Here is a 23,901-nt window from a genome sequence, read left to right as displayed (position 1 = left end):
GGAACTGAGACAGCTATTCAGGTAAGAAGGAAGGAAAAGATCTCCCAGCATCCGTTTGGATCCATTGGGTGAATGGATATTGCCCTTCCGTGAGATGGGGACATGGGGAAGTCACCACTGTGGGCCCATGGGGCTGTCTCATCAGGACGAGTGAATAAAACCAGGGCGAACACTCCACCCAGCCCCAGAGGCCACGACACACCCCACCTGCGCTGTCACACGGGGCCAAAGGAGTGGCCGCCGGGTCACCCAAGACACAGCCAGCGGGGCCAAGGTTGGGAGGAGGTGAGTGAGGCACAAATTTAAGGAGATACTCACTCCTAGGTCTTGAGGCCCTGCGAGAGCAGGGTCCATCCTGAGCATGATGCTTCCTTAAATTTTGCACTCTTAAACCTCGCCCCCCTCGCCCTAATCTCAACCCTGACCAGAGGACAATGGACTCAGACCCTCTTCCCAGGGCCCTGTGAGCAACATGGTCTGGTGGGACAGCTGAACACTGACCCCGCCTTTCTGGTCCCCACCACCACCCTCTCCAGGGCCCTGTTTCATCTAACTCTGATGTCTTGCGGATTCCCATGTCCATATGCCTGGACCTTACTGAGCCACCTGGACATTATCGGTCTCTACTGGACGCCACATGCCCCTCTGGGCCCCATGGACCCAGCCTTGCTGCCACTGGCCAAGGACCACAGTCCTGTGGAGGCCGCTCGTCACACAAAGGCCGTCTGTGAGCCGCACAGGAAATGCTCAGGGGCAGCCGACCAGCACTGGGCCCTGGGGGGCCCATCCCCGACATGCAGCGGAGGCGTTTACACAGGCGGGCTGCCACCCTTTCTTGAATCTGGAAATAGGTCTGCCTGGTTACAGGAATCCCACAAACATAGCAACGCAGACAGAGGCGAGACCGGAGAGGTAGAAGTCACCCAATTTTGTCTGAAAGCAGAAACACCCAGTTGAAAAAGCCACAGGGTGAAACAGGCAATCACCCCTTAAAAAGCTGCAGAGACTATGTTTCCAGGAGAAGGAGGAGCCAGGGGAACTTTAGGAAGATTCAAGTGTAGAAGCTGAATGCCCTGAGCCAGCCTTGCACGATCCCGCTCCAGGGCCCACCAGAGGGTGTTCTTGCTCAGACAAGGGGTGAAAGCCCCAGGGCCATCACCTCTAGTCCAGAGGGGATGAGATGGGACACACGCTCAACCCTCCTTCCCTGGCCCTGCTCTGTCCCTGGAACTGTTTCTCTGGCAGGAGGCCTGAGCAGACACAACTGTTGGCTCTCCCATTGGGTGGCACTCATCCCTGGCTCATCCAGGGTGCAAACCCCAGAGGTCGCCCACTGGACGCCCCCTTCTCCATCCTCTCTCTGAGAAAGGAACCACCTCAAGGCTTCAGGGGGCAGAGGCAGTGGCACTGTGTTTCACCCCCGCCCTGCCAGCCATGGGATCTTAGCCCCCAGCCCTCCTCACCTGTGCCTTCGGATAGACAGGGACCAGGCTGGGCGAGTTAAGGGGCCTCCCTCCCCCTCCTCTCTCACTCCTCTCTTTCCCCCTGCACCCCCCACCCCCATCTCTCCTTTTCCTGCCTGAACCTCCAGTCCACCTCCCTACTAGGACTCTGGGCAGGGCCAGGCAGCCAAGCAAATAGCAGGACTCCCAGTCAAATTTGAATGTCAGGTAAATAATGGATTTGGGGGGCTACAAGTAGGGCCTGCATTGTATTAGTTAGGAGGCTGCCAGTGGGGAGCCCCAGGGCCCTGGCCCCTCTGCCCCTGCTGGTGAGAGGGGCTGGATGATGTCTGGCTTGCTATGGCCCTTCCCTGGCAGCTCATTGTGCCCTTCCCAGAGAGGAGTGAGCAAGGAAAATGGGAGTAAGATGGGGGCGGGGGGGGGGTGGGGGGCGCAGGGAGAGGAGCCCCTAATGGCTTCAATATGGGAGCGAGCGAGTGGAAACCAGATGGGCTGTGCGCACAAATCCAGGTGCAAAGCCCAGCTCCAGCTCGCACTGTTTCTGTCCTTAAGGAAGTCGTTTAACCTCTGAGAGCCCCAGTTTCCTCATCTGGAGAAGGAAATTCTATTGCCCTAGTTGAATAATTAGGAACCATGGATATAAAGTGCCAGGTAGGCAGAGACTTTGAACAAATAGTAGCTGCAGTCGTTGGTTGTTGGCTCGTTAGTGGTTGCCTTGTGATGAACGGGGTGTCCAAGACCCAGTTTTGCCCCTTCTCTCAAGGAGTTGATGGGCATCAAGCAAGTCCTGCTCCACGAAGGCCCTTGCTGGGCAAGCAGGCCTAGAGCCTGGCCCTGGGGGCAGAGGGTGAGCAGCAGGCCTGGCTCCGGATCTGGCCGAGTGTGGGGAAGTGACCCAGAGCCACCGTGATTGCCTGGGAGACCCTGGGAGGTGCGGGTGTGGTGCTTTTGTGCCATCCTGACCTGACACCAGGTGCTGCCCTGACACCCTCATACCCCATCTACCTGAGCCACGTGTGGTCTGGTCACTGGAGCATTCCAGAACCGCAGGAGCTCCTAGCTGGCCTGAGAAGCCAGCCTCAGGCTCAGAGATGGAGGCTGCTGGGGGTACAGCTGACCTGAGTGTGTCTCCCAGCCCAGAGGCCTCTGGGAAGGCAATTCCACAACCTGGGGCCTTAGGGAGAAGGAGGGGAAACATTCGCGGTGGCGAACGCCTCTCAATGGGGTATTCTTTCAGGGTCCTGGTCCCACTTGGTATGGGGAGGACTCGGTCTGGAGGTGCAATGTCAGGCCAGCCTGCCCCACAGCCCCCAAGCCTGGGACTTCTGAGGGGTGGAGGTGAGGTTCCAGTTGCCTTTGGGTCTGTTTGACCCAGGACTAGACATGGAATTCACAACAGTGCTGAGAAGGGGCTGCGCACCCCCTCGAGGGTCCACAGTGCCTTCATTCCTGCTTCTGTGGTACATGACCTCTCTCCTCACCAGCCCTGCTTGTGACTCTCATTTCCTTCTCCAGGGGATCTGCCCACCCAGGAATCGAACCCCGGTCTCCTGCACTGCAGGCAGATTCTTTACCGACTGAGCTACAAGGGAAGCCACCTCTTGGCAGCAGCCGCTGTCATTTCCCGATAGAGCATCCAGTCTGAACTTAGACAATTGTCTGCCCTTCACAACGCTTAGTTATTACGTTCTTTTGAAATGGGGAAGAAAATCTTCCCAACCATCTGAAGTTCCTCGGAGGAAGAGAGGACAGACCAGCGATTAGTGCCATGAACTTGAGTCCTGGAAAGTCTCTGAGGGGCCCGGGCGTGTTCAGGCCAGGACTCCACCTGGGAGAGTAGGGCGCCTGCTAGGAAACCACAGGCTGGCTGGGGCGGAGGATGACGTGGTGCAGATCTTCAAAGCGCCGGAACGCGTTTGTCCCTGGGCAACCTGCTCCTGAGCCACCAGCACAGGCAGCCCCTCTCCCTGCACTCGCCCCCACCTGCCCCTGCCAGACCCAGGACTGAGCTTGACTTTCACTTTCCACAACAGGGTGAGAGCATTTCTTTCCAGGAAGGAAGGGCCACTAGGATGTGAGGTTTAAAAACACACCTTTCCTCCCATCCCCAGGAAGGAAGAAAATTCCAAGGAAGTTGCAGGAAATAAGGTGACCAGACTCTGGCAGCCATTTGGATTTTCCCAACATCTGTCTATGACAGGCCTGGTCCAGGACCTGGAGTCCTGAGCATGAGGGATTCTGCAGGGAAGGGTGGAGAGAGGCAGCACTCTGCAGTGGCCACAACAGTAACGTGAGGCCCCACCGCCCACATCACCAACTGAGGACACGCCAGACGCTTAGTCCATAGGAGGAGGCTGACCAGTCTGAGGGGATGCTGAGCCCTTCTCTGATGCTTGTTGCCAAGGAGACAGACCATCTTGGGTATGAAAAGGGGAACTCCCTGACCCGCTCTGCCAGAGAAGTGAGCCCTGCTCCATTTAGTCCAGGGCGGCTCTCGAGTTCTTTCCTACTGGGCAGTTTCACTCCGGTGCCCATTTTCCATCCACTGCAGCGCAGAAGAAGCAGATCCTGTTCCCTGACCCCACCCCCAGCCTCCCATATCCCAAACCCACAACTGTGCCCATGACCCTGGCCTGGAGACCCAGTGCACCCCAACTTTTCTCCTGACCATCGCTACCCTTGGGGGTCACTGCATTCATTGTCTTGGGGGCTTTAGAAAGCTTTCTGCAAATTGTACCCTTGCTCCTTGTTCTCTAGTTTTTCTGCTGTTGCTTGTATTCCGCTCATGAGCTGTGAAGGGTTGGAGTGTTCTGATTTCTTTTCACCCTCTTGAAGCTGAATCAATGGTATTGTTCAAACGAAGGACTGAGAGAGGGTATGAGTGAGTCAGTGAGCTTGCCTGTCATTTCCTCCAGAAGGATTTTCCTCTAGACCAGTGGTTCTTGTCTTAGCTGTGTATTAGAGTCACCATGGGATCTTTTAAACACCCTGGTGCCAGCCGCATCCTGACCAATTCAATCAGAATCTATGGGGAGGGAGCCAGTTACGTGTATGTTTCCAAGCTCCAGGGCAGGAGGAAGAACCTGTGTATCAGGCTGGTACTTCACAAACATTACAGCATCTGTGAGAATCCCGTGGGGATCTTGTTGAATGGAAGAGTCTAAATCAGTAAGGAGAAATTAGGGCTTGAGATTCTACACTTCAAACAGGCACCAAAATGGCCTGCTCTGGCTGGGTCCACAGGCTCACTTTGAATAACAAGACACTAGACCAGTGGTCCAGGGACCGCTTTTGAGGAAGACAATTTTTCCACGGATTGAGATGGAGGGGGGTTGATTTCTGGATGATTCAAGTGCATTACATTCATTGTGCACTTCATTTTCTATTATTACATCAGCTCCACTCCAGTTCATCAGGCATTAGATCCCATCCCTGCACTACACTTGGAACTTTGGGGAACTGTCCTGTGTACAGCCCCAGCTGGACACTCTTTACACTCTGATTGCTCATTACCTCCTCACTAGACTGCGGGCAAGGCCACAGCCTCTCTTGCCGCAGTGTCCCCCCTCCCCCACCACACTGATAGCACGGGGTAGTGTTCAATCACTGTGTGCATGCGTGCATCAAGTAATTAACTGAACCGAATGAGCTTCAAAGTGCACAGATCCACAGTCCTGCTCCTACTCCAGGCAGATCCAGGTGCTTCTTGCTTGCTGGAAGCGCCCAACATCCTCTCCATGGACAGCCCGGAGCCCACCTGGTTGCCTGAACCGCTGGCCACATGGGGCCAGAGCTTCGAGGCTACTAGACTCACAGAGCACATCCTGTGGCCTGAAACCCACACCAGCTGCGGCCATCCTGAGCTCCCTAAGGAAGGGTGGGCCCTGCAGAGAGGAGAGGAGCCGGAAGGAGGAAAGGGCAGGGCTGAGGGCTGGCCCCGGGGGAAATAAGCCTCTAATGGCGGCAACATCTGATCTGCCTCTCCTTCCTGCTAATCCTAAATCACAACAGTGTGAAATCTGAGCAAGTGTGAACGCCTTGGGCTCCAGCTGTTTTTCATGTCAGGCCTCCATCCCAGGCTGTCACAGCAAGAAGCCTGAGGATGCAGTGGTGAGATGGTGTGGGGCGGGGGCCCAATCCCTGAAGGAGGGGAGGGGGGACACTCCAGGCTGGGGTGCACTGTGGGGACCCTGCCTGGTCTCTGCTGCCTGGCTGCCCCTGAGGCTCTGGGTCAGCCCCCTGTTGCTGTGCCCCCCCCTCTCCCCACTGACTCCTCCTGCCCCCAGGGACCCCAGTTCGTCCTTCCTTCCCTTTGTGAGTTTCATGGGGCCTCTGGGATGTAAACCAGGGACTGAGGGATGGACAGGGGCAGCTGCCTCCCTGGGCAGTGGGGACCCAGGGAGACAGCCAGCCCCAGCAACTGAGAGCTTGGAGACGGACCCCGACCAGGCCAGGTGACAGACCAGGGAATCTGGTGCAGAAGGAGGCTCAGCCTTCGGGGCCTTGATTAGGGAGCGGTGACAACCACAGCGACTTCAGGGGGTCTTCAGCACCCAGATGGGCTGGTCCCTGAACACAACCTGAGCAACCCTCCGGGAGGAAGTGCTGGGGTCAGAACCCGGGGATGGGAGATCTGGGGGCCAATGACCTGTGGGTGGAATTCACTCCTCAAACAGGGGCTGGTGGGAATAAGGGAGCCACAGGCCAGAGCAGTGTGCTTCCTGCTGCCAGAAAAGCGAGGCCCAGCAGGACCATCCGCCCCACTGCTCTGCTGGTCTTCCAGCCCTCTCTGGGCCTAACCAGCCTCCTGACGGGCAAATGTAGGTAAGCGCTCTGCAGCTTCAGAGCTGAAAGGGTGTTGGAAGCTACTGGCAACCGGCTTCACAGAGCTGCCTTCACAGCCCCCCTGCCCCTGCCACACTTGCCCATGCTGCCCAGGGAGACCAAAGCCATGTCCTGGTGGCGTTACTCCCCACAAACTGACTGAATGGGGTTTGCAGGCTGTCAGGTTTGCAGTTTGCCATCAAGACTCCAGGAATCCAGGGCAGAGAGCAGCTGGAGCTGTGGGCTCAGGGAAGAAGGCTCACTTTGGAGCAGCCCTGATAGGCCTGGGCAAAGGGCAGAGGGAGCAGATCCACACTGAGAAAGAGGAGAGATGGAGAGAGGCCAACGCACAGACAGGCGATCGTGTCGCTCCAGAGAAGTAGCCTTGGAGCCTGGGGCTGAGCCTGGGTGCCAGGTCCTCTTGGAAGCCTGCCCTAGGTTGCCATGTGGTCCCCTAAGCCCTCTCACAAAAATCTTTCCACTGAATTTGAAAGAGATCAAACTTCTGGTCTGTGCAAGCCGGTCATTCATGTAAGGTCAGATTGCAGAAGCAGGCCAGGCCAGGCGGTCCCACAACCCTGATCCCAGAGGCCAGGCCAGCTCCGGGGGAGTCCAGCCTTCCTCACCTGGAGGAGGCCTCTCAACTCTCTCCATGAGGGTCCTGGAAGCTGAGAGGAGCTCAAGGATCACAGGCTGACCTGATTTTGGTCCTAGATCCAGGGCAGCGTCTGGATCCCCTAAGGTCTGCTGGCTGCCTCCCTCCTCAGGAATCCCAGGCTTCCTTTGGCCCCCTGACCTCAGCACACCCACCACCCTGGGCCATCAGAGAGCTCAGAGCAGCTAGTCAGAGGTGAGGCTGCTGGCTGCCTCCCCGGCTCCTTCACCACATCAGGGAACAATTGTGCTTGGGCCCTCGAATAGCCCAATATCCAGTTTCCAGGAAGGTGGACTGCATTATTTGAACCTGAAACACACCAGGGGTAATAAGATCACTCTGAGAAAGCTGAGAAGCCTATAATTTATTGAGAAGAGCTTGGCAGACAGAAACCACCAGCCTCCACTGTGACCCTGGGGAGGGGGCAGTACTGGGATGAAAGAGTCATCTCCTCACTGCAAAGTGATTCCCTCTCACTTGGGGCCCTGGAGCATGGGATGGATGGTTGCCAGACTTCACGACGGGGCCCAGACTGACACCTCCCCCTGGGCAGTTGCCAAGACACAGTGGCTGTTGCTGAGGTCCTGGGCCTTCAGAGAGCTGCTGCCAGGTTCTGAGGACAGCCTGTCATTCCCCACTTCACACTCATCCAATGCCCAGGTCATTGGGATGTTTCTGACTCCCTTGATCTACCATGATAGGGGGCTTCCCCGCCTCCTGGAGATAGTGCAAGGTAGGAATCTTCCTGCCCCAATCCTCAGTTGACCTGCTAAACCCTTTTTATGAAAACCCCAAAAGTTTAGAATTCAAAGATGTTGAAGGGCACGTAGAGGCAGTGTTCACAGTGGGGAAAAGAGGATGCTGGCTGGTGGGTCTGTGATCAGACTCAGTGAGAGGTATGAGGTGAGATGCTGAACTTACAGGGGTGCTAGGTCACCAGAAGGGGCCAGAGGAGAGCGAGGGCTAGCTGGATGCTGATAGGACCCGCTGCTGTTGGATTCCACCGTGTGCCACTGAGCGCTTGCAGATGTTTTGGACTGTACTGCGGTTGTTCGGTCGCCCAGTCGTGTCCTACTCTTTGTGACCCCATGGACTGCAGCACATCAGGCCTCCCTGTCCCTCACCGTCTCCCAGAGTTCGCCCAAGTTCATGTCCGTTGCACTGGTGATGCCATCCAGCCATCTCATGCTCTGATACCCTCTTCTCCTTCTGCCCTCAATCTGTCCCAGCATCAGGGACTTTTTCAATGAGTTGGCTCTTTGCATCAGGTTGCCAAAGTATTGGAGCTTCAGCTTCAGCATCAGTTCTTCCACTGGGTATTCAGGGTTGGTTTTCTTTAAGACTGACTGGTTTGATGTCCTGCTGTTAAGGTGACTTTCAGGAGTCTTCTCTAGCACCACAGTTCGAAGGCATCAATTCTTTGGCATTATGCCTTTTTTATGCTCCGCTCTCACAACTCTACATGACCACTGGGAAGACCACAGCCTTGACAGCCCTTTGTCGGTGGAGTGATTCTGCTTTTCAACACACTGTCTAGGTTTGTCATTGCTTTCCTGCCAAGAAGCAATCATCTTCTGATTTCATGGCTACAGTCATCATCCACAGTGATTTTAGAGCCCAAGAAGAGGAAATCTATCACTGCTTCCACCTTTTCCCCTTCTATTTGCCATGAAGTGATTGGACTGCAAGGAGATCCAACCAGTCCATTCTGAAGGAGATCAGCCCTGGGATTTCTTTGGAAGGAATGATGCTAAAGCTGAAACTCCAGTACTTTGGCCACCTCATGCAAAGAGTTGACTCATTGGAAAAGACTCTGATGCTGGGAGGGATTGGGGGCAGGAGGAGAAGGGGACGACAGAGGATGAGATGGCTGGATGGCATCACTGACTCGATGGACATGAATCTGAGTGAACTCCAGGAGTTGGTGATGGACAGGGAGGCCTGGCGTGCTGCGATTCATGGGGTCGCAAAGAGTCGGACACGACTGAGCGACAGCACTGAACTGAACTGATGGGACCAGATCTTAGTTTTTTTAATACTGAGTTTTAAGCCAGCTTTTTCACTCTCCTCATTCACTGTCATCAAGAGATTCTTTAGTTCCTCTTCACTTTCTGCCATTTGAGCAGAATCTGCATATTTGAGGTTGTTGACATTTCGGATGAAGACACTACAGAGAATTAGTGTCCATGCTTACAAGTCCATCTAGCCTCCCCGCCTCAGGCTGAGTGACCACGGTCTGGCCTCCCCACCCCAGCCCTCCACCATCAAGCCTGCATCACAGTCCTTCAGCACTCGTTCGTCTGTTCAGTTAGATTTGCAGAGAAGAATGGAAACCAAGTGATGGAGGGAAGGGAGAAAGAAGGGGGTGACAGAGAAGGCTGAGACCTGGGGAGAAAGGCCGGAGGGGGAGGGGCAGAGTGGCTAGCGTTAGCTGGACGGCTCACGCCCCTCAGGACCTCTCTCCCGACCTGCAGAAACCCAGCCTCTGAGAGGCCACTTCTCACTGAGCTGCTCGGGTGATGCTTGTTTTTATGCAAGTTTGAGAACCAGTGATGCCTGGGCAGGATTGTCCACTCTGGCAGCTGCTAGCCATCTGGGAGGAATTAAAATTCAACATTCAGCTCCTCAATCACCCGAGCCATGTTTTAAGTGATCACTTGGCACCTGGGACTGGTGGTTATCAGGCCTCACTGTCCCTTTGAGAGGCTGGTTTCCAGCTCTGCTCTGTTGCCCAGATACAGAAGAGGTGCATGTCCCCTCCTCAGGGATTCTGTGCCAGGTGGTCCTTCCTGCATCCTCAGAGGGTCCCTCCTTGCAGACTTGGTGGCGATCTGTGTGTATCTCATAGGGAACAGTGACACTGGCTGACTCCCAGCTGGTATCCCCAGCTCTACTCAAGCTCCAGCCCAGACCTGCATTTCCTGGTCTCCAAGTGGCCACCATGTCCCCTTAGGCTCTGTCCTCCAGGGTCTCAGCAAAAGAGGGACCAGTGTTGAGAGACCAAGTGCCTTGGGACAGGTGGTCCTCCATTCACGTCTCTGCCCTCATAGTCAAGCCATCACTTCTGAATGATGAGAGAACAAGGCCGTGGGTGCCCTAGAGGCTGTCCATTTGGGGCCAAGGTGACACACAGCCCAGGGAGGCCAGAGGCCCTGTTCCCACTCACCACCCAGACCCAGGCAGGTAAAGCGATGGGCTTCAGGTGTCACTAGTGGGGGGTGGGGGCCGGACTTGCATCCCCACAGCCAGGACTCTTGGGCCCTTGCACTTGCCCTGCTCTGTCCCTTCATGCCTGGCCTGGGAGTGGCCTGGCCTTCAGTTCACAGGACACAGCCTGTGTCCCAGCCCTTCCTCTTGTGGGTCTGGAAAAGATGCCGAGCAAGGCCCATCTCACCGATCAATGTCAGGATATCCCTTCTTTTCAGTTAAAAAGAAATACTGTGCTCAGGAATTTCCAGGGCTGGAAGGCCTTCTGTTTATTCCTCTCAACCTGCTTCAGCCACAGATAAGGAAGAGCAGCCCATTCTCCGCCCGCGCCCTGTGTGCTTCCTGCCTAACTGCAGGCAGCCACTTCCCAGTGGGCTTTTTCCCAAGGGGTGGGGTGGGTGCCACAAGACCTTCAGCATGAGAAGGCAGGGGACAGGGAGCCCAAGGGAAGTGACAGTAAGCAGGATGGTGGCAAGAAAGGGCCCAGCTGATCTGGCCCCGGGCACCCTGTAAGAATGAACACACAAGAAACTGCTTCACTTTCTGCAGAAGACAGGCCCCTTCTCCCCACCCAAGGCCCCCCCAGCTATGCATTTAATGGCAGCTCAGATGAGAAACCAACCAACCCACTGGCCACCCAGTCAGTTGACACTGTAACGGAAAACAAAGCTGACTCCATACTGGATTTATTTTTTAGCTCTAATCTGGTGCTCTGTAGCCTGTGCTTAGTCATGGTGGCTCGGCATCTTTTGTATTAAAAAAAAAAATGTTGCCTATAGCCTGAAATATACAGGATCGCCCATTCTCAAGGCTTTGACCTTTAAAGGTATAACATGTTTCCATTCATAAAGAGATAAAAAGTTGCAGAACAGAGAATAACAATTGTCTTGATAGAGGTTTATAGGAACATTATGACCAGATCCACCTGAACAGCTGCAACAAAAAAAGGATTCCTGTGCTAAGAAGTTTGCAACAACCAACCGCACTCTCCTCCTTTGAGTGAAAAAGAAGCCTAAATTCTAACTTTGTCAACAAAGGTCCATCTGGTCAAGGCTATGGTTTTTTCAGTGGTCATGTATGGATGTGAGAGTTGGACTATAAAGAAAGCTGAGCACCAAAGAACTGATGCTTTTGAACTGTGGTGTTGGAGAAGACTCTTGAGAGTCCCTTGGACTGCAAGGAGATCCAACCAGTCCATCCTAAAGGAGATTAGTCCTGGGTATTCATTGGAAGGACTGATGTTGAAGCTGAAACTCCAATACTTTGGCCACCTCATGCAAAGAGCTGACTCATTGGAAAAGACCCTGATGCTGGAAAAGATTGAGGGCAGGAGGAGAAGGGGCCGACAGAGAATGAGATGGTTGGATGGCATCACCAACTCAATGGACATGGGTTTGGTGATGGACAGGGAGGCCTGGCGTGCTGTGGTTCATGGGGTTGCAAAGAGTCGGGCAGGACTGAGCGACTGAACTAAACTGAACTGAACTGAAATTCTAACTTGAGTAAGATGGTTCTTTAGGACTCTAGTCCACCATCTTCTTGGTCTGCTGGTTTTCCAAATAAACTAACTGTTCCTTACCCCAACAACTTGTGTCTCAACTTATTGGCTTATGGTGCAGCTCACAGTATAGGCTTGGACTCAGTAACGATACCAGGCAGACCTGGCCAGGCAATGGTCTACCTGGCTGGTGCCTCCTGGATGCAGCAGAGACAGATTCCTGGTGCTCCAATAGGGCACTGCTGTCCTCTGCCTTTTCCCACCAGCCCAGTGTCTGCACCTTAGGGAAGCTGGTGACCCTAGTCTTTGCCTTCTGAATGTGGTGAAGAGAGAGCTCACACACTGTTGGCTCAAAAGATCTACCCCATTTCTTGTCCTCCAGAGCTTCAACTGTTCACATTCTTTTTCAGATGGGTAAACTTCATGGAGAAGTTGCTGGAGGAATTAGGCATAGCCCTGCAGCTATCTATTTGGATGGAGTTGTTTCCACTATTAGCATTTGCTGGAGAAGTGGATGTTTCAGAGGTTATGAGGGCCAAACATTATTGTTAGAATGTTGAGCATACTTGTAAATAAATAAAATAATCAATGGCTTCTGGGTAGAGCTTAAAATACCAGGGTAAATCCTAAACATGATTGGAACTCGCTGACCTCTGGGATGTAAAGACGAGTGTTGGTAGAGAGGCCAGTGCCCCTTATGTTTATTTCATTTCTTGCTCATTCCTTGTATGAAGCTGAGACTAAGATTGTAAGAAACCTCTTTCTCTCTCCTTAGAATTCACAAAGTTGCAGACAACAGAATCTACTCTAGTAGTCTACAAGTGATATTTTTACCAGGTCACTCATTTTATGCTTGCAATCCTATGAGGTAGGTATCATCAGCTTTATAGATGGGGAAGCTGAGGCATTAGTGGTTGGCTTCACTCTTCAACCTAAGTCTTTGGATTTTAAAATCCAAATCCCTTGGGATGTTTTAAGGCCTTGTTACTTCACACCAGCATGACTCTAAAATGATTGAGACTACTTAAATCCTACTTTCAACATTTTTGATATCTCCCACTTAAAAAAAAGTATTACTTGTGCAGTTGTTTGTAAATTCCTTTCTCTTGGAGGGCATCCATTTTGCTTTTTAAGGATGGCAGCTATCTTGAAAGCAGAGGTTCTTCATCATTAGAGGCTCACCACTGTGTCCCAAATACAGTGGACTTTGGGTGAAGCTTTGTTACTTCAGCACAGCAAGGTGCTGAAGAGTGCCTGCTCTTAAGAGCTTATACTAGTGAGAGAAGCAGGTAACCAGTCAATGAAAACAGTAGGTGATGGATGCTGGTGGTGATCCTTGGTGTCAGGGACTCCCTACTCTAACAGAAATGTGGAGTTTGAGCAAGTGAGGTTACCTGTAGTTCTCTTCAGAGTGGCAAAAACTGCTTAAAAAGATTAATTAGGCTGATTTTCCCAAGACCCACATAACGACATCAAAACACAGAGAAAATGAAACTCAAGATGAGTTCCTCCAGCCCAGAATGTTTTCAAAGAATCAACCCACAGATGAGAAAAATCACAGCTTTTGTTTCCAAGGCAGGATTTGTGCCTAAATTAGTTTTCTGAATCATAGTGATTTAGAGGAAGGATTGAATTTTGTCTCAAAATGGGCTTTTCTAACCCCTGCTTACTCTCTGGTAACGTGTAGATATTTACCAAAGTGCTGTATAATTTGTCATGATTGGCAGGGAAGTCATTCACTGAAGGAAATTTACTGCGCCTGCCAGTCACAGCCTAGAGACCTTTTCAGGGTAGGGCAAAGAAATTCTAGAAGGGATCTGTGAAAGAATTATTAAAACAATTCAAGATTATTCAGCGTCTATCTCTCCCACCTGACGTATGTGACTCATAACACATACACTGTTCAGAACACCGAAGGTAAAGAGATCAGACTGTAGAAAGGAACACACATCAGTGGGCTTTAGTCTGAGTGAGGGTGTTGCCAGAGATTTGCGTGCTTCTCACAGCCTTTCCTCAGATCTCTGCAGGAAAAGGAAATTTTGCCAGAGGGAGGATAAAGCTTGTGGCTTTACAGATCCCATCCTTTACGGCTACATTGATTTAAGCACTTCCTTACTGCCAAAATGCAGAGAACTAGGTCACCCTGCAGACCAAAGAGTTTCCCAAGGTAGAACAAAGGTTCTCACGGGAGTGGGGAGCATCCAACAAAGATCACATTTAAGACATTTAAAAATAGATATTACTTAATACTCTCAACTAGTATTGAAAACATCTGGTAAAGTTTTGCCTAGAGATACTCCCACTAGACCTTTTTTTTTTTTTTAATCAATGAGATTTGTAAATGATCATGTTATATTGCAAAGGCAGTAACACTACAGTAGTTTTTTAAACTCTTAGGGGTTTGTTTTCTTAAGCAGGATGAACAGGCTGTTTGTACAGGCTGTTTGTAATCTTGTTTAGATTATTGATTTACATAGCAAATCCTTTCCCCTTTAAATAGTGGAAATCTCAAGTCCATTTCATTAATCAAAAACGTCCAACTAGTGGATAGAAGTTGAACAAGTTTCACTCTTTTTGTTACTTTGTTGCAGGTTAAAACCAGCTCGTATAAGAGAAAGTGTATCCTACTGTAAAGAGTCTATCTTCACTTTTAGGAAGGTGTAGATTACACTGCAGAGTTACACGGAAAAAATATGATTAGAAGGGTAAAGGTCATAGTATCCCAGTTGACCTGATGACATCAAGTGTAACTCCAATTTCACTGCTAGTCACAGGGTCAGGGATACCACAGAGCTGTTTATAGTAAGCACAAGATCATGAAATTATCCAGTTTTACATGTTAGGTAAGAAGAGTAGAGGGGTTGACAACCATTTCAAACCTTGGCTTAAAACCCCTAAGAAGAGGGTACGTGCTCTACAGAGTTCCTATCAACAACTTAGGCCACTGACTTATCTTCTTACTCAAAAGTATATGGTTCCTCTCCAACACTGTTGGTGGGAATGTAAATTGGTGCAGCCACTCTAGAGAACAGTAAGAGGTTCCTTAAAAAACAAAAAATAGAGCTATAGTATGATCCTGCAATCCCACTGCTGGGCATATATCTGTAGAAAAACTTGATCCAAAAGGATACACGCACCCGTGTTCATTGCAGCATGTTTACAATGGCCAATACAAGGAAGCAACCTGAATTTCCATTGACAGAGGAATGGATAAAGAAGATGTGGTCCACGTATACTTTGAAATGTTACTCAGCCTTTAAAAGAAAGAAATGCCATCTGCAGCAACATGGATGGACCTAGAGAGTGTCATACTGAGTGAAGTAAGCCAGACAGGGAAAGAGACATATTGGTATGACTTCCCTTATACGTGGAATCTAAAAAGAAATGAGACAAACGAACTTAGAAAATAGAGACTCACAGACTTAGAGAACAGACTTACAGTTGCTGGGGGGAAGGGTGAGGAGAAGGGATAGTTAGGGAGTTGGGGATGGACATGTACACACTGCTGTATTTAAAATGGATAACCAACAAGGACCCACAGGGAACGCAGCTCAGAGTTATGTGGCAACCTGAATGGAAGAGGGGTTTGAGGGAGAATGGGTCCGGGTACACGAGTGGCTGAGTTCCTTCACTGTTCACCTGAAACAATCACAACATTTGTTAATTGGCTATACCCCAACACAAAACAACAAGTTTTAAAAAAGGTATACGGTTCCCCATTTTCCTAAAAGAAAACGCTAGAGAAATATCCAGGCTTGGAGGGACCATTTCTTGCACTATGGTTTCTGAACTCAGAACATCACTGCTTTATTTCTTGCCCCCAACTTAATACAGCACTCTCACGCCTCAAATATTAGGATGTCAGACTTATGTGCGACAAATATCCATCAGGCTTTGCTGAGTTAGGAAATCGTGTCCTAGTTGGCACTTGTGTTGCCAAGTTCATGTTCTAACTGATGGATTAGGGGAGCTGACAGACACTGCGTTGATCTCGGTTACTTAATGAGTTGTTTTTAAGTGTGCATGCTGTGGTTTCTATAGCTGATGAAAAGAGAAATGACACTTTTTTCCCCATGAAAAATCCAAAATGAGGGCCCTTATAACATTGTGAAGAACAAAAGGCATGACTAGTCAGCCAGTCAGAATTCATTACTTATCTTTTTAGGTATATATTTAGTGCAAAAATAGGAAACCTCTTAGTGCACAGAATAAAACATTATTTAAAGTGGCTGTCTCACAATGAAACAGTGTAGATTAATATAACAACTGGAGATAAACAAACTAAATGCTAGCAAGCATTTTGGAAAGATTCACTAGGGTATAAAGGGTATTTGAACATGATAGTTCTTTCTGCATTAAAAAAAAAAAAAATCCCCTCATGAGTCAACAAATTTCTCCTTTCATGGCCACGTCTGAATCTTATGAAGAAAACCCAATGGAATCTTCAGATTTTTTTTTAACATAGGCTTAACTTTCTTTTCTAAAATGACTCTCCTCGTTAAAAAGATGCAGCTGTTTTCAAAGTCATTGTTTCCTCATATTTCCTTCAGAATCTGTCCTGAACTGCTGGCAGAAAGATGGTTTCCATGTGAGACAATGTGAGTGAGGAACATTTCCTAATCTCCTGTAAGACCACATTTGTAAAACTACTCTTCAAATCACCCGTTGCAAAAGTTTTAACATTGGGAATGATTAAGGCTGGGGCATAGATTATCATCATGAAATTTAATATAATAACAGCTTAGTAAAACTTCAAAGAACATTGTTTTAGGAGGATGTGCATTTTATAACAATGATACACAAATGAATATCCGCAGACAAGGCCGTGCAGTTTATTTCAAACAATATAATGCTTCTCTGTGAAAAGTTGTGTTCTTGGCCTATTCCACTTTTCCATCAAGTAGGGATTTAAAACGCTGGAGAAGGAAACAGCAACCCACTCCAGTATTTTTGCCTGGAAAATCCCATGGACAGAGGAGCCTGGCGGGCTACAGTCCTTGGGGTTCAAGAGTTGGACATGACTTGGTGGCTACACCACTACAAAAGGGATTTAAAAAGTGACCTTGCAAGGAAGAAGTCAGCGACAAACTTGGTAACTTGGAATCAGATCTCAGAGGTGTGTTCTGTTGCACAAGCGTGTAAGAACATCCTTTTCATAAGCAAATACCCTCCAAGTTAAAAATAGTTTTCACAGTAAAAGGACTCTTTTCCCCTATGTACGAATTAGCCTCCTCTGTTTTGCAGTCCCTCTAGAAGAGGACAGTTGACAAAATGTCTTTGTGAAACGGAGCTACAAATAGTGATCCTTTTCTGCCCAGAATGAGGAATAATTAAAAATAAAACGACTTTCTAGTCCCAGCTAACAAATTCTCTAGAAAATTCTTGCATAAAAAATAGAATCAATTCACAGTTCAGAGTCTGTAGATGAAATCAATGTGAAAAGGTTCTGACAGCATTCAAGGTTGAGGGTGATGAAGCAGAGTGGGTGGTGTGGGAGGGAAGAGAGGCCCCTCCCGCCCCCCGAAACCAGGGCAGGTGCAGGGGCAGATCAAGAGCGGTGATGGACCGAGGCCCAAGGGAAAAGACAAAGGACTTCTCTCCTCCTCCTAAGTCCCTTTCATCCCAGTTTTTAATTTCTACATGAAATAGCGCTTAGCTCACAGGAGTCTTGTGGGTTGGACTCCTGGTAAAGAAGTTTGCTTCTCTTGTTGCCCTTTAATTCAATCTGCATCCCTGCTCAGCATAAAAAAAGAAGTGCCTTTGGATCACTGCATTTTCAGTGGCCAACTTTATATTCACATGTTTCAGAAGGAAAACAAAGGATATAGTGCTGGGGATCGTGAGTCCTGTGTTTCAGTGTTCCCTCCTCTTCCTTGGATTTTTCTAAGGGAGCTTGAGTGCACTGGGTATGCACATATGATCCCAAATATCAGGGTCAGAAAGGAATCGGTCTGAAGGGGCAGCTTGGCAGCAGTACAGGAGAGAGATTTAATGGGCTGAGGTTCCTCAAAGCTGCAATGTGAGGCAGCTGTCAGGCCTGAGCCAGAAGTTATTTCCATCTCTAAGTGAGCTACCAGAAGCACCATCCTGTCTCCCTGGGGTTGGCCCTCCTTCCTGTGCTCTACTGGAGTCTGCTTGGATCTGGTATTTGGGCAAGGAGTTCAACAACTTTACTTATCCAGAGATAGTAATTGCCCAATCACTTAAAACCTGGTCATGAGAAGAACAGTCGAGTGAACTAGGGATGTGAGTGGGAAGATAGGACTACTGTTTTCAAATCTCTTTAGGGATGCCATCTGGCAGAAAGATGAGAGCCATGTGTTTCCACTTCAGAGAACAGAATGAGAACCAAATAGCATAGAAAAACTATACAACAGATTTCGGTTCAACCAAGGTAGTCAGGTGGGGCTTCCCAGGTGGTACAAGTAATAAAGAACCTACCTGGCCAATGCAGGAGACGTAGAGATGCAGGTTCAATCCCTGGGCTGGGAAGATCCCCTGGAAGAAGGCACAGCAACCCACTCCAGGGTTCTTGTCTGGAGAATCCCAAGGATGGTGGAGCCCAGTGGACTACAGTTCATAGGGTCACAAAGAGTCGGACAGGACTGAAATGACTGAGCATGCACGCAAGGTAGTCAGGTAGTAAGTTTCTTGTGACCGAAGTATTCAAGCAAAAGCTGGAAAGCTGCTTTCACAGAAAGGTGGTTTGGTGGAGATGTAGTGGAGTCAATGAACTGTAAGACCCTTTCCAACCCTTGACAGCCTTTTCAGGTCCTGAATAACATGCAGATCTAAGATGGAAGACCATTCTGAGAAAATAACAGAATTTTGGGGATGAACATTGTACTTAGAATTATTTCCTCCAGTTTTCTTCAGAGGATCAAACTGGAGGCAGAATCCAGAAGGAAGAATGCAGTGGAAGGCTCCCTGCCTGGGACAGGAATGTGCACTCTGTCAGATGACAGCCTGAAAGGAGGCTCTGTCATCTGAAGAATTACCCAGAAAGCATGCTCCGACAGCTCAAGGATTGGAGCTTCATCTAACACAAGATACAGGAGTGTCAGTTAAGACGCTACCTGCAGGTTCAGCATTTCCAGGTGTTAGTTGCACAATAAAATCATCAATGCATATCCCAAGACATCTTAGCCCAGGAGAACACAGCCCTCTGAACACATTCCCCTGGGGGTTGGGCAAGACTGAAACAAAACTGCATAGAACAAGTTCTTCTCTGACTGCTTCATCCAAACTGGGGCTCTCTAGTCAAGATGAAACTTATCATTTCAGGTGATCACCTCTCTACATCTGTGCTCTTCCTTCTGTGGCCCTAACATCATTGTCACCAGACTCAAGATGGTGCCCATGACTCCTGAGTGAACAGGTGTAACCATGGAACGACTGTACATTTTGGCTAATTTGGAAAGAAAGACACCAGTTTGGATATAAATGGATCGTTGGCTTCATGGACAGTCTACCCATGCAGACAGGTGGAAGGCACTATTTAAATGCTTGGCAGTTCATTTCTGAATGAGGTCTCATCAAAATTAGCCATTTTAAAGTTGTTTAGATCCTGGATCCCAACTGAAGTAGCGTTCTTAAAAATCAGTATTTATCTTAAGTCATCAAAAGCCGAAACTACTGACAATCAAAGGCACCAGAATAAGGGTTATCAGATAAATACAACTGCCAGGGAGAAATGAAAGTTCTAGATAATTCAGACCCTAAATCTTCGACTCACTGCTATGAGAGGGTAGAGAAATAGGCAATAACTGCTCAAGCTGAGTATAAATGTCAAAAAACAACTGTACTTTTTGAAAATATAAAACCCCAAACAGCTAACACTCTTAACACTCATTAGATACATGCGTTTGTTGATCGTTCATATGGAACCTAACAATACTTCATGATTTTTGACAAAGTGAAACTTGTTTGTTCCTGTATTTTTGGACTCTGTTTCTAAACTTCTGGATTTTTACTTTTATTTCAAAGGAACGACTGAGGCACTGGTTTAATACTATATTTATTAAAGTGTTTTTATCAACAAACTTTCGCCAGAAAGTTCCGAGGGTGTTAATACAGCAGGCACGTTGGCTTCAATGTTTGGTATTTGACAGTCCACAGAATTGCACTTAACTCTCACAATTCTGCCACAGCTCTGTGGATTGTTTGGGCAGGACCTATAACCGGCCTCCCCTATTAAATGGTTAAATAGAAATTTGGGTTCATTCTGATTTAAATGTTCTGAGCTCATAATAACATCAGTCTGTGATGGGCTCGGCTCCACCTGCCTTTCTGCCTTGTTGGTCTGACTCACTGAAACAGAGTCCTTGTCGGCGGCCCCGCTACTGCCCTCTGTGGTTCCGAGGTCTCTGTTCTTACAGAGTCCCCTTGGGTGAGTCTCAGGACCACAGCAGGCTTTGTGTAAGGCTCCGGCACTTCTGCAGACCAACGATGATGGCTCTACCGTCTTTGGAAGATGCTCTTCGAGGCTCTGAAGACTGTGCACACTGGTCTTAGTGATTTTATCTTGGGCCTGAATGTGCTGTACTGGGTGGAGGAAGAAACTCCTGGACAGAGCATTCTGGGCTCCAGGTGGTTTTGCCCTGCACTGTAGGCCAGGACAAGGGTGGATGTGTGGGACTGGATGCACGAAGCCCTCGGGGGCTTGGTGTGCGGCCTTCAGAGGCACCAGGCCATTCTGGATGTGCACGAAGCTGCTGGCAGTGGGAGCGCACTGGTGGCACAAACAGTCACCCATCTGCTGGCAAGAGGGCGGGCCGTATTTCAAATGTTTGTAGGCATTTGGGCAGCTGCATCTCTGATTCAGAGAGAAGAAGTGACACATGGTGTGCTGTTCAAGAGAGGCCTGCAACAAGGCAGGGCTCGTCTCATTTTTGGTGCTTTTGTTGAGTTCACTGTCGTAAGCTGTGTGGACAGGCAGCCCTAAATGCCTTGCCTGGCTGCTGAAAAATTCAGAGCAGATGTGGGTCTCTTCGTAAGTGGTCTTCTCAGAGGCTGCGCAGCTGTGGGCTGCCAGAGGTTCCAATTCATAAAACTCGTGTTCCATTTCTGCTGTCTGGCCCCTGGGATCTAAATGATAAGCATTCAGGGTGTGTGTTTTGCTTGGTTGCTTGTCACCAGGACTTGCAGACAAGGCGTGGGAGAAGGCACTGCACTGGAGTTTTTTAGGTAAAGGGATCTGACCACAGGTCCCCTGCGGCCCAAGGCACCGGCACATGCATTGGAAAAAGAAGGTGGCGAAAGCCCAGCTAATACACATGATGAGCATCATGAAGGTGCCCAGCTGGGTGTAAGCCAGAACCGTAGAGGGCATCATCATGGCCCCGGCCACGAAGGTGGTCAGTGCGGCCATGGCGATGGCAGAGCCCATGCGACTCAGAGAGAAGATCACCTTCCCTTCTCGGTCAGCGTCTGGGGCCAAGCGATAAGCCACCCCATAATGGACAGCAAAGTCTACAGATAGGCCCACAGCCACCGAGATGGTGACTGACTCCAAAACGTTCAGCTCCCAGCCCAGCAGGACAAGAGAACCCACGGTGACAAATATAGTTCCGGCAATCGAAATGATGGCGTAAAGGCTGATGATGATGTTCCAAGTGGTCAGCAGCATCACGCTGAAGGCCACGGCCACGGACAGCCCCATGGCAATGAGGGTGCCGTCGGAGAGGCTGTCCTGGAGGTCATAGAACTCCAGATTGCTGACAAACCAGCCGTGGCTGAGGCCCTCAGGGGCAGAACTCAACTCATTGGAAATCCACGAGTCCACCTCTTTATAAAACTGATGCATCTTTTCATAAGCCAGGGTGAAGAGGTAGGTACTCTGGAACTCTAACACGACTGCCCTGATGGTGTCATTGATGTCAAACCTCGGCCCCGGGGTCTTGCTGTCTAAGTGGTAGCCTGTGCTCCTCTCCAGCTCCATGATGGCTCTCTTGATGCACAGTTCGAAAATCTCCTGCTTGTAGGGGAAGCTCCAGTGGCTGCAGCATGGGTACAGGGCAGGCTCATCGCAGTCCTGGTTTTCCATCCACTGCTTAAACGTCTCGATGAAGCAGCTGGTGAAGTCCTGTTCGTCGGTCTGGTAAAAGAAGGTCTGATTTCTCAGTTTTTGACAGAAGTGCAAAATCCAGAGCTGCGAAGCCGGACTGGCGATGTTGAAGGCGCTGTCCAAGGTCAGCTTCCCTTTGCTCTTAGGGTTTAGGGGGTTGCCGTTGTCCTCTGGGGATACACCCCAGATGACCGTGATGGGCATGTGGAGCTCCTCTCCGTGGTGGACACGCTCGAACATGAACAGCTTTTTGTACTCGGCATCATAACGTTCGAAAGGATGGGACGACCTGAACACCTGAAACTCAGACAGCTCCAAGGAGGGCAGCTTCATCTTTGGGTTTATGCAGACGATGTAGGCCCCGCCCACCGTTAAGGCCAGGAACCAGAATAGCCAGAGGTAGCGAAACTTAATAACGATGCACGGCAAGACTTTTTCAAAAAAAATTCGAGATGTTTCTGAAATGGCAAAAAGGACTCTGTGGCACTTCTGACAGGCCACCGTCCAGCAGCTTTTGTTGTCGTAAATCTGCTGCTGGGGCTTCTTGAAACAGCTGAAGATATTAAGCAGATACCGCTCGTGCAGGACAACCACCGCCGGAAGCCACGTGACCATCAGCACGTAATTGACGAGGATGGCTGTCCCCGCATACACCCCGAAGCATCTGATGGCCGTGATGTTGCTCACGTAGTTGGCGTAAAAGGCAGCTGCCGTGGTAAAACTGGTGACGAACATGGACAGGGCGGCGTGCTGCAGCGCGATGCTCACTGTCTCTGACGTTTCCGCGTGAGGCTTGTCAAACTTGGTGTAGTTCCAGACGTCACACAGGACGAAAGCATCGTCTGCTCCAATGCCCACCAGAATAATGAGCGCGGTGAGGTTCATAAAAGGGAAGAATTCAAAGTTAAACACCACGCGGTAGAGAAAATAGGACACGATCAAAGAACTGATGATGGCAAACATCGTCATCAGGGTGATGAACATGGACCTGGTGTAGACGCACATGACCAAAAGGACGATCACCATGGCGATGGCGGGATACACCGTATCCATCAGAAGATAATCCTGAAACAAGCTGTGCTTGATTCCAAACTCAATGCCGGTGACAGTGGTGACGCCGTCGGATGCGTTCCAGTTTTCGAAGTTGTCCAGGTAGATGTTCATCATGCTCTCGCCTTTCTCGGTGGGCGAAAAGAGCATGCTGTACTTAAGAGTGGGCGTGTAATCGGCCGTCTTCGGGGCCATGAAGTCCTTGTCCACCAAGTAGTGGAGGATCTGGTACACGGCATTGTACTTGGTGCATTTCCGTGGCACATTGGTGCACTTGAGCTGGTCCTTCCTCCGGGCTGCCATGTCCCAGCAGTCTGGCTCCAGGGTGCCGTTCTGGTAGTGTTTGGCGCAGGTCCGGAGAAGCTTCAAGGTATGAGAGACGTCGCGTTCCACGATTTTCTGGCAGGATGATCTGTTGTTCAGAATAGCGATGTAGTTCCCCAGCGTCCAGCTGGGGCAGCAGGAAGCAGCCGTGGTCCTCTGGCAGAGATCGCCAAACTGCGGGTGCGATCGGATCTGCGGAGACAGAGACAGGCGGAAGGACTGCCGTTTAAAATCGGTTCATGCAAAGGTCTGAAGGACGGTGGCCTTGAGGGGCAGGAAAGTTACCGGAGTTACAGAATCATCCTCTGGAGGTGTCAGTTTGACCACAAGGTGAGACTCCCTCCCCCACCCCACCCCACCCCCGCCCCCAGTCTGCTTTCTTCGGCTACAGAAGGCTCACTTTGTTGTTCCGTTGCTCAGTCTGACTCTTGGTGACCCCATGGACTGCAGCACGTCAGGCTTTCCTGCTAGATTACTTCATTTTGAACAGTAAACTGCTATTTGGGGATGACATCCAAGTGTGAAACAATTTCAATCAATGCCAGTTTGGTTTCAAAAAGGAGATAAAATTAACACCTCTTTGGTAAACAAGCCCTTTCAAAGTCACTTTAAAAAGCAATTAAATGGATAGGCTGTGAAGCATATGTATGAACACCTACTGGATTAACTAAGAGAACAATTGCCCAATTGATATATGAAATGAATTTGTGGTTTCACCTAAAATTTTTGGTGATCAGTATGAAATATTTGGTGACAGAGGTACTGTATTTCCATCATCTTAGGTGGAAGCAAAGATGATATTCTCTAGCAAACT

The 23,901-nt window shown here is 49.7% G+C and overlaps 1 protein-coding gene across 1 annotated transcript in view; it reads right to left on the bottom strand.

The window, feature by feature from the left end:
* Positions 1-19,667: 19,667 nt before the first annotated feature.
* Positions 19,668-23,901, bottom strand: part of DISP1 (dispatched RND transporter family member 1) — a 221,078-nt gene continuing 216,844 nt past the window's right edge. Inside the window, exon 8 of the mRNA XM_052653819.1 lies at positions 19,668-23,279. Coding sequence (XP_052509779.1) covers positions 19,668-23,279 — 3,612 coding nt within the window. The remainder of the gene's footprint in view (positions 23,280-23,901) is intronic.

Source organism: Budorcas taxicolor, chromosome 16 (assembly GCF_023091745.1).
Source record: "Budorcas taxicolor isolate Tak-1 chromosome 16, Takin1.1, whole genome shotgun sequence".
Lineage (NCBI taxonomy): Eukaryota > Metazoa > Chordata > Mammalia > Artiodactyla > Bovidae > Budorcas > Budorcas taxicolor.
The sequence above is the reverse complement of the archived record's forward strand: the minus strand, read 5'-3'. Positions and strand labels throughout refer to the sequence as shown.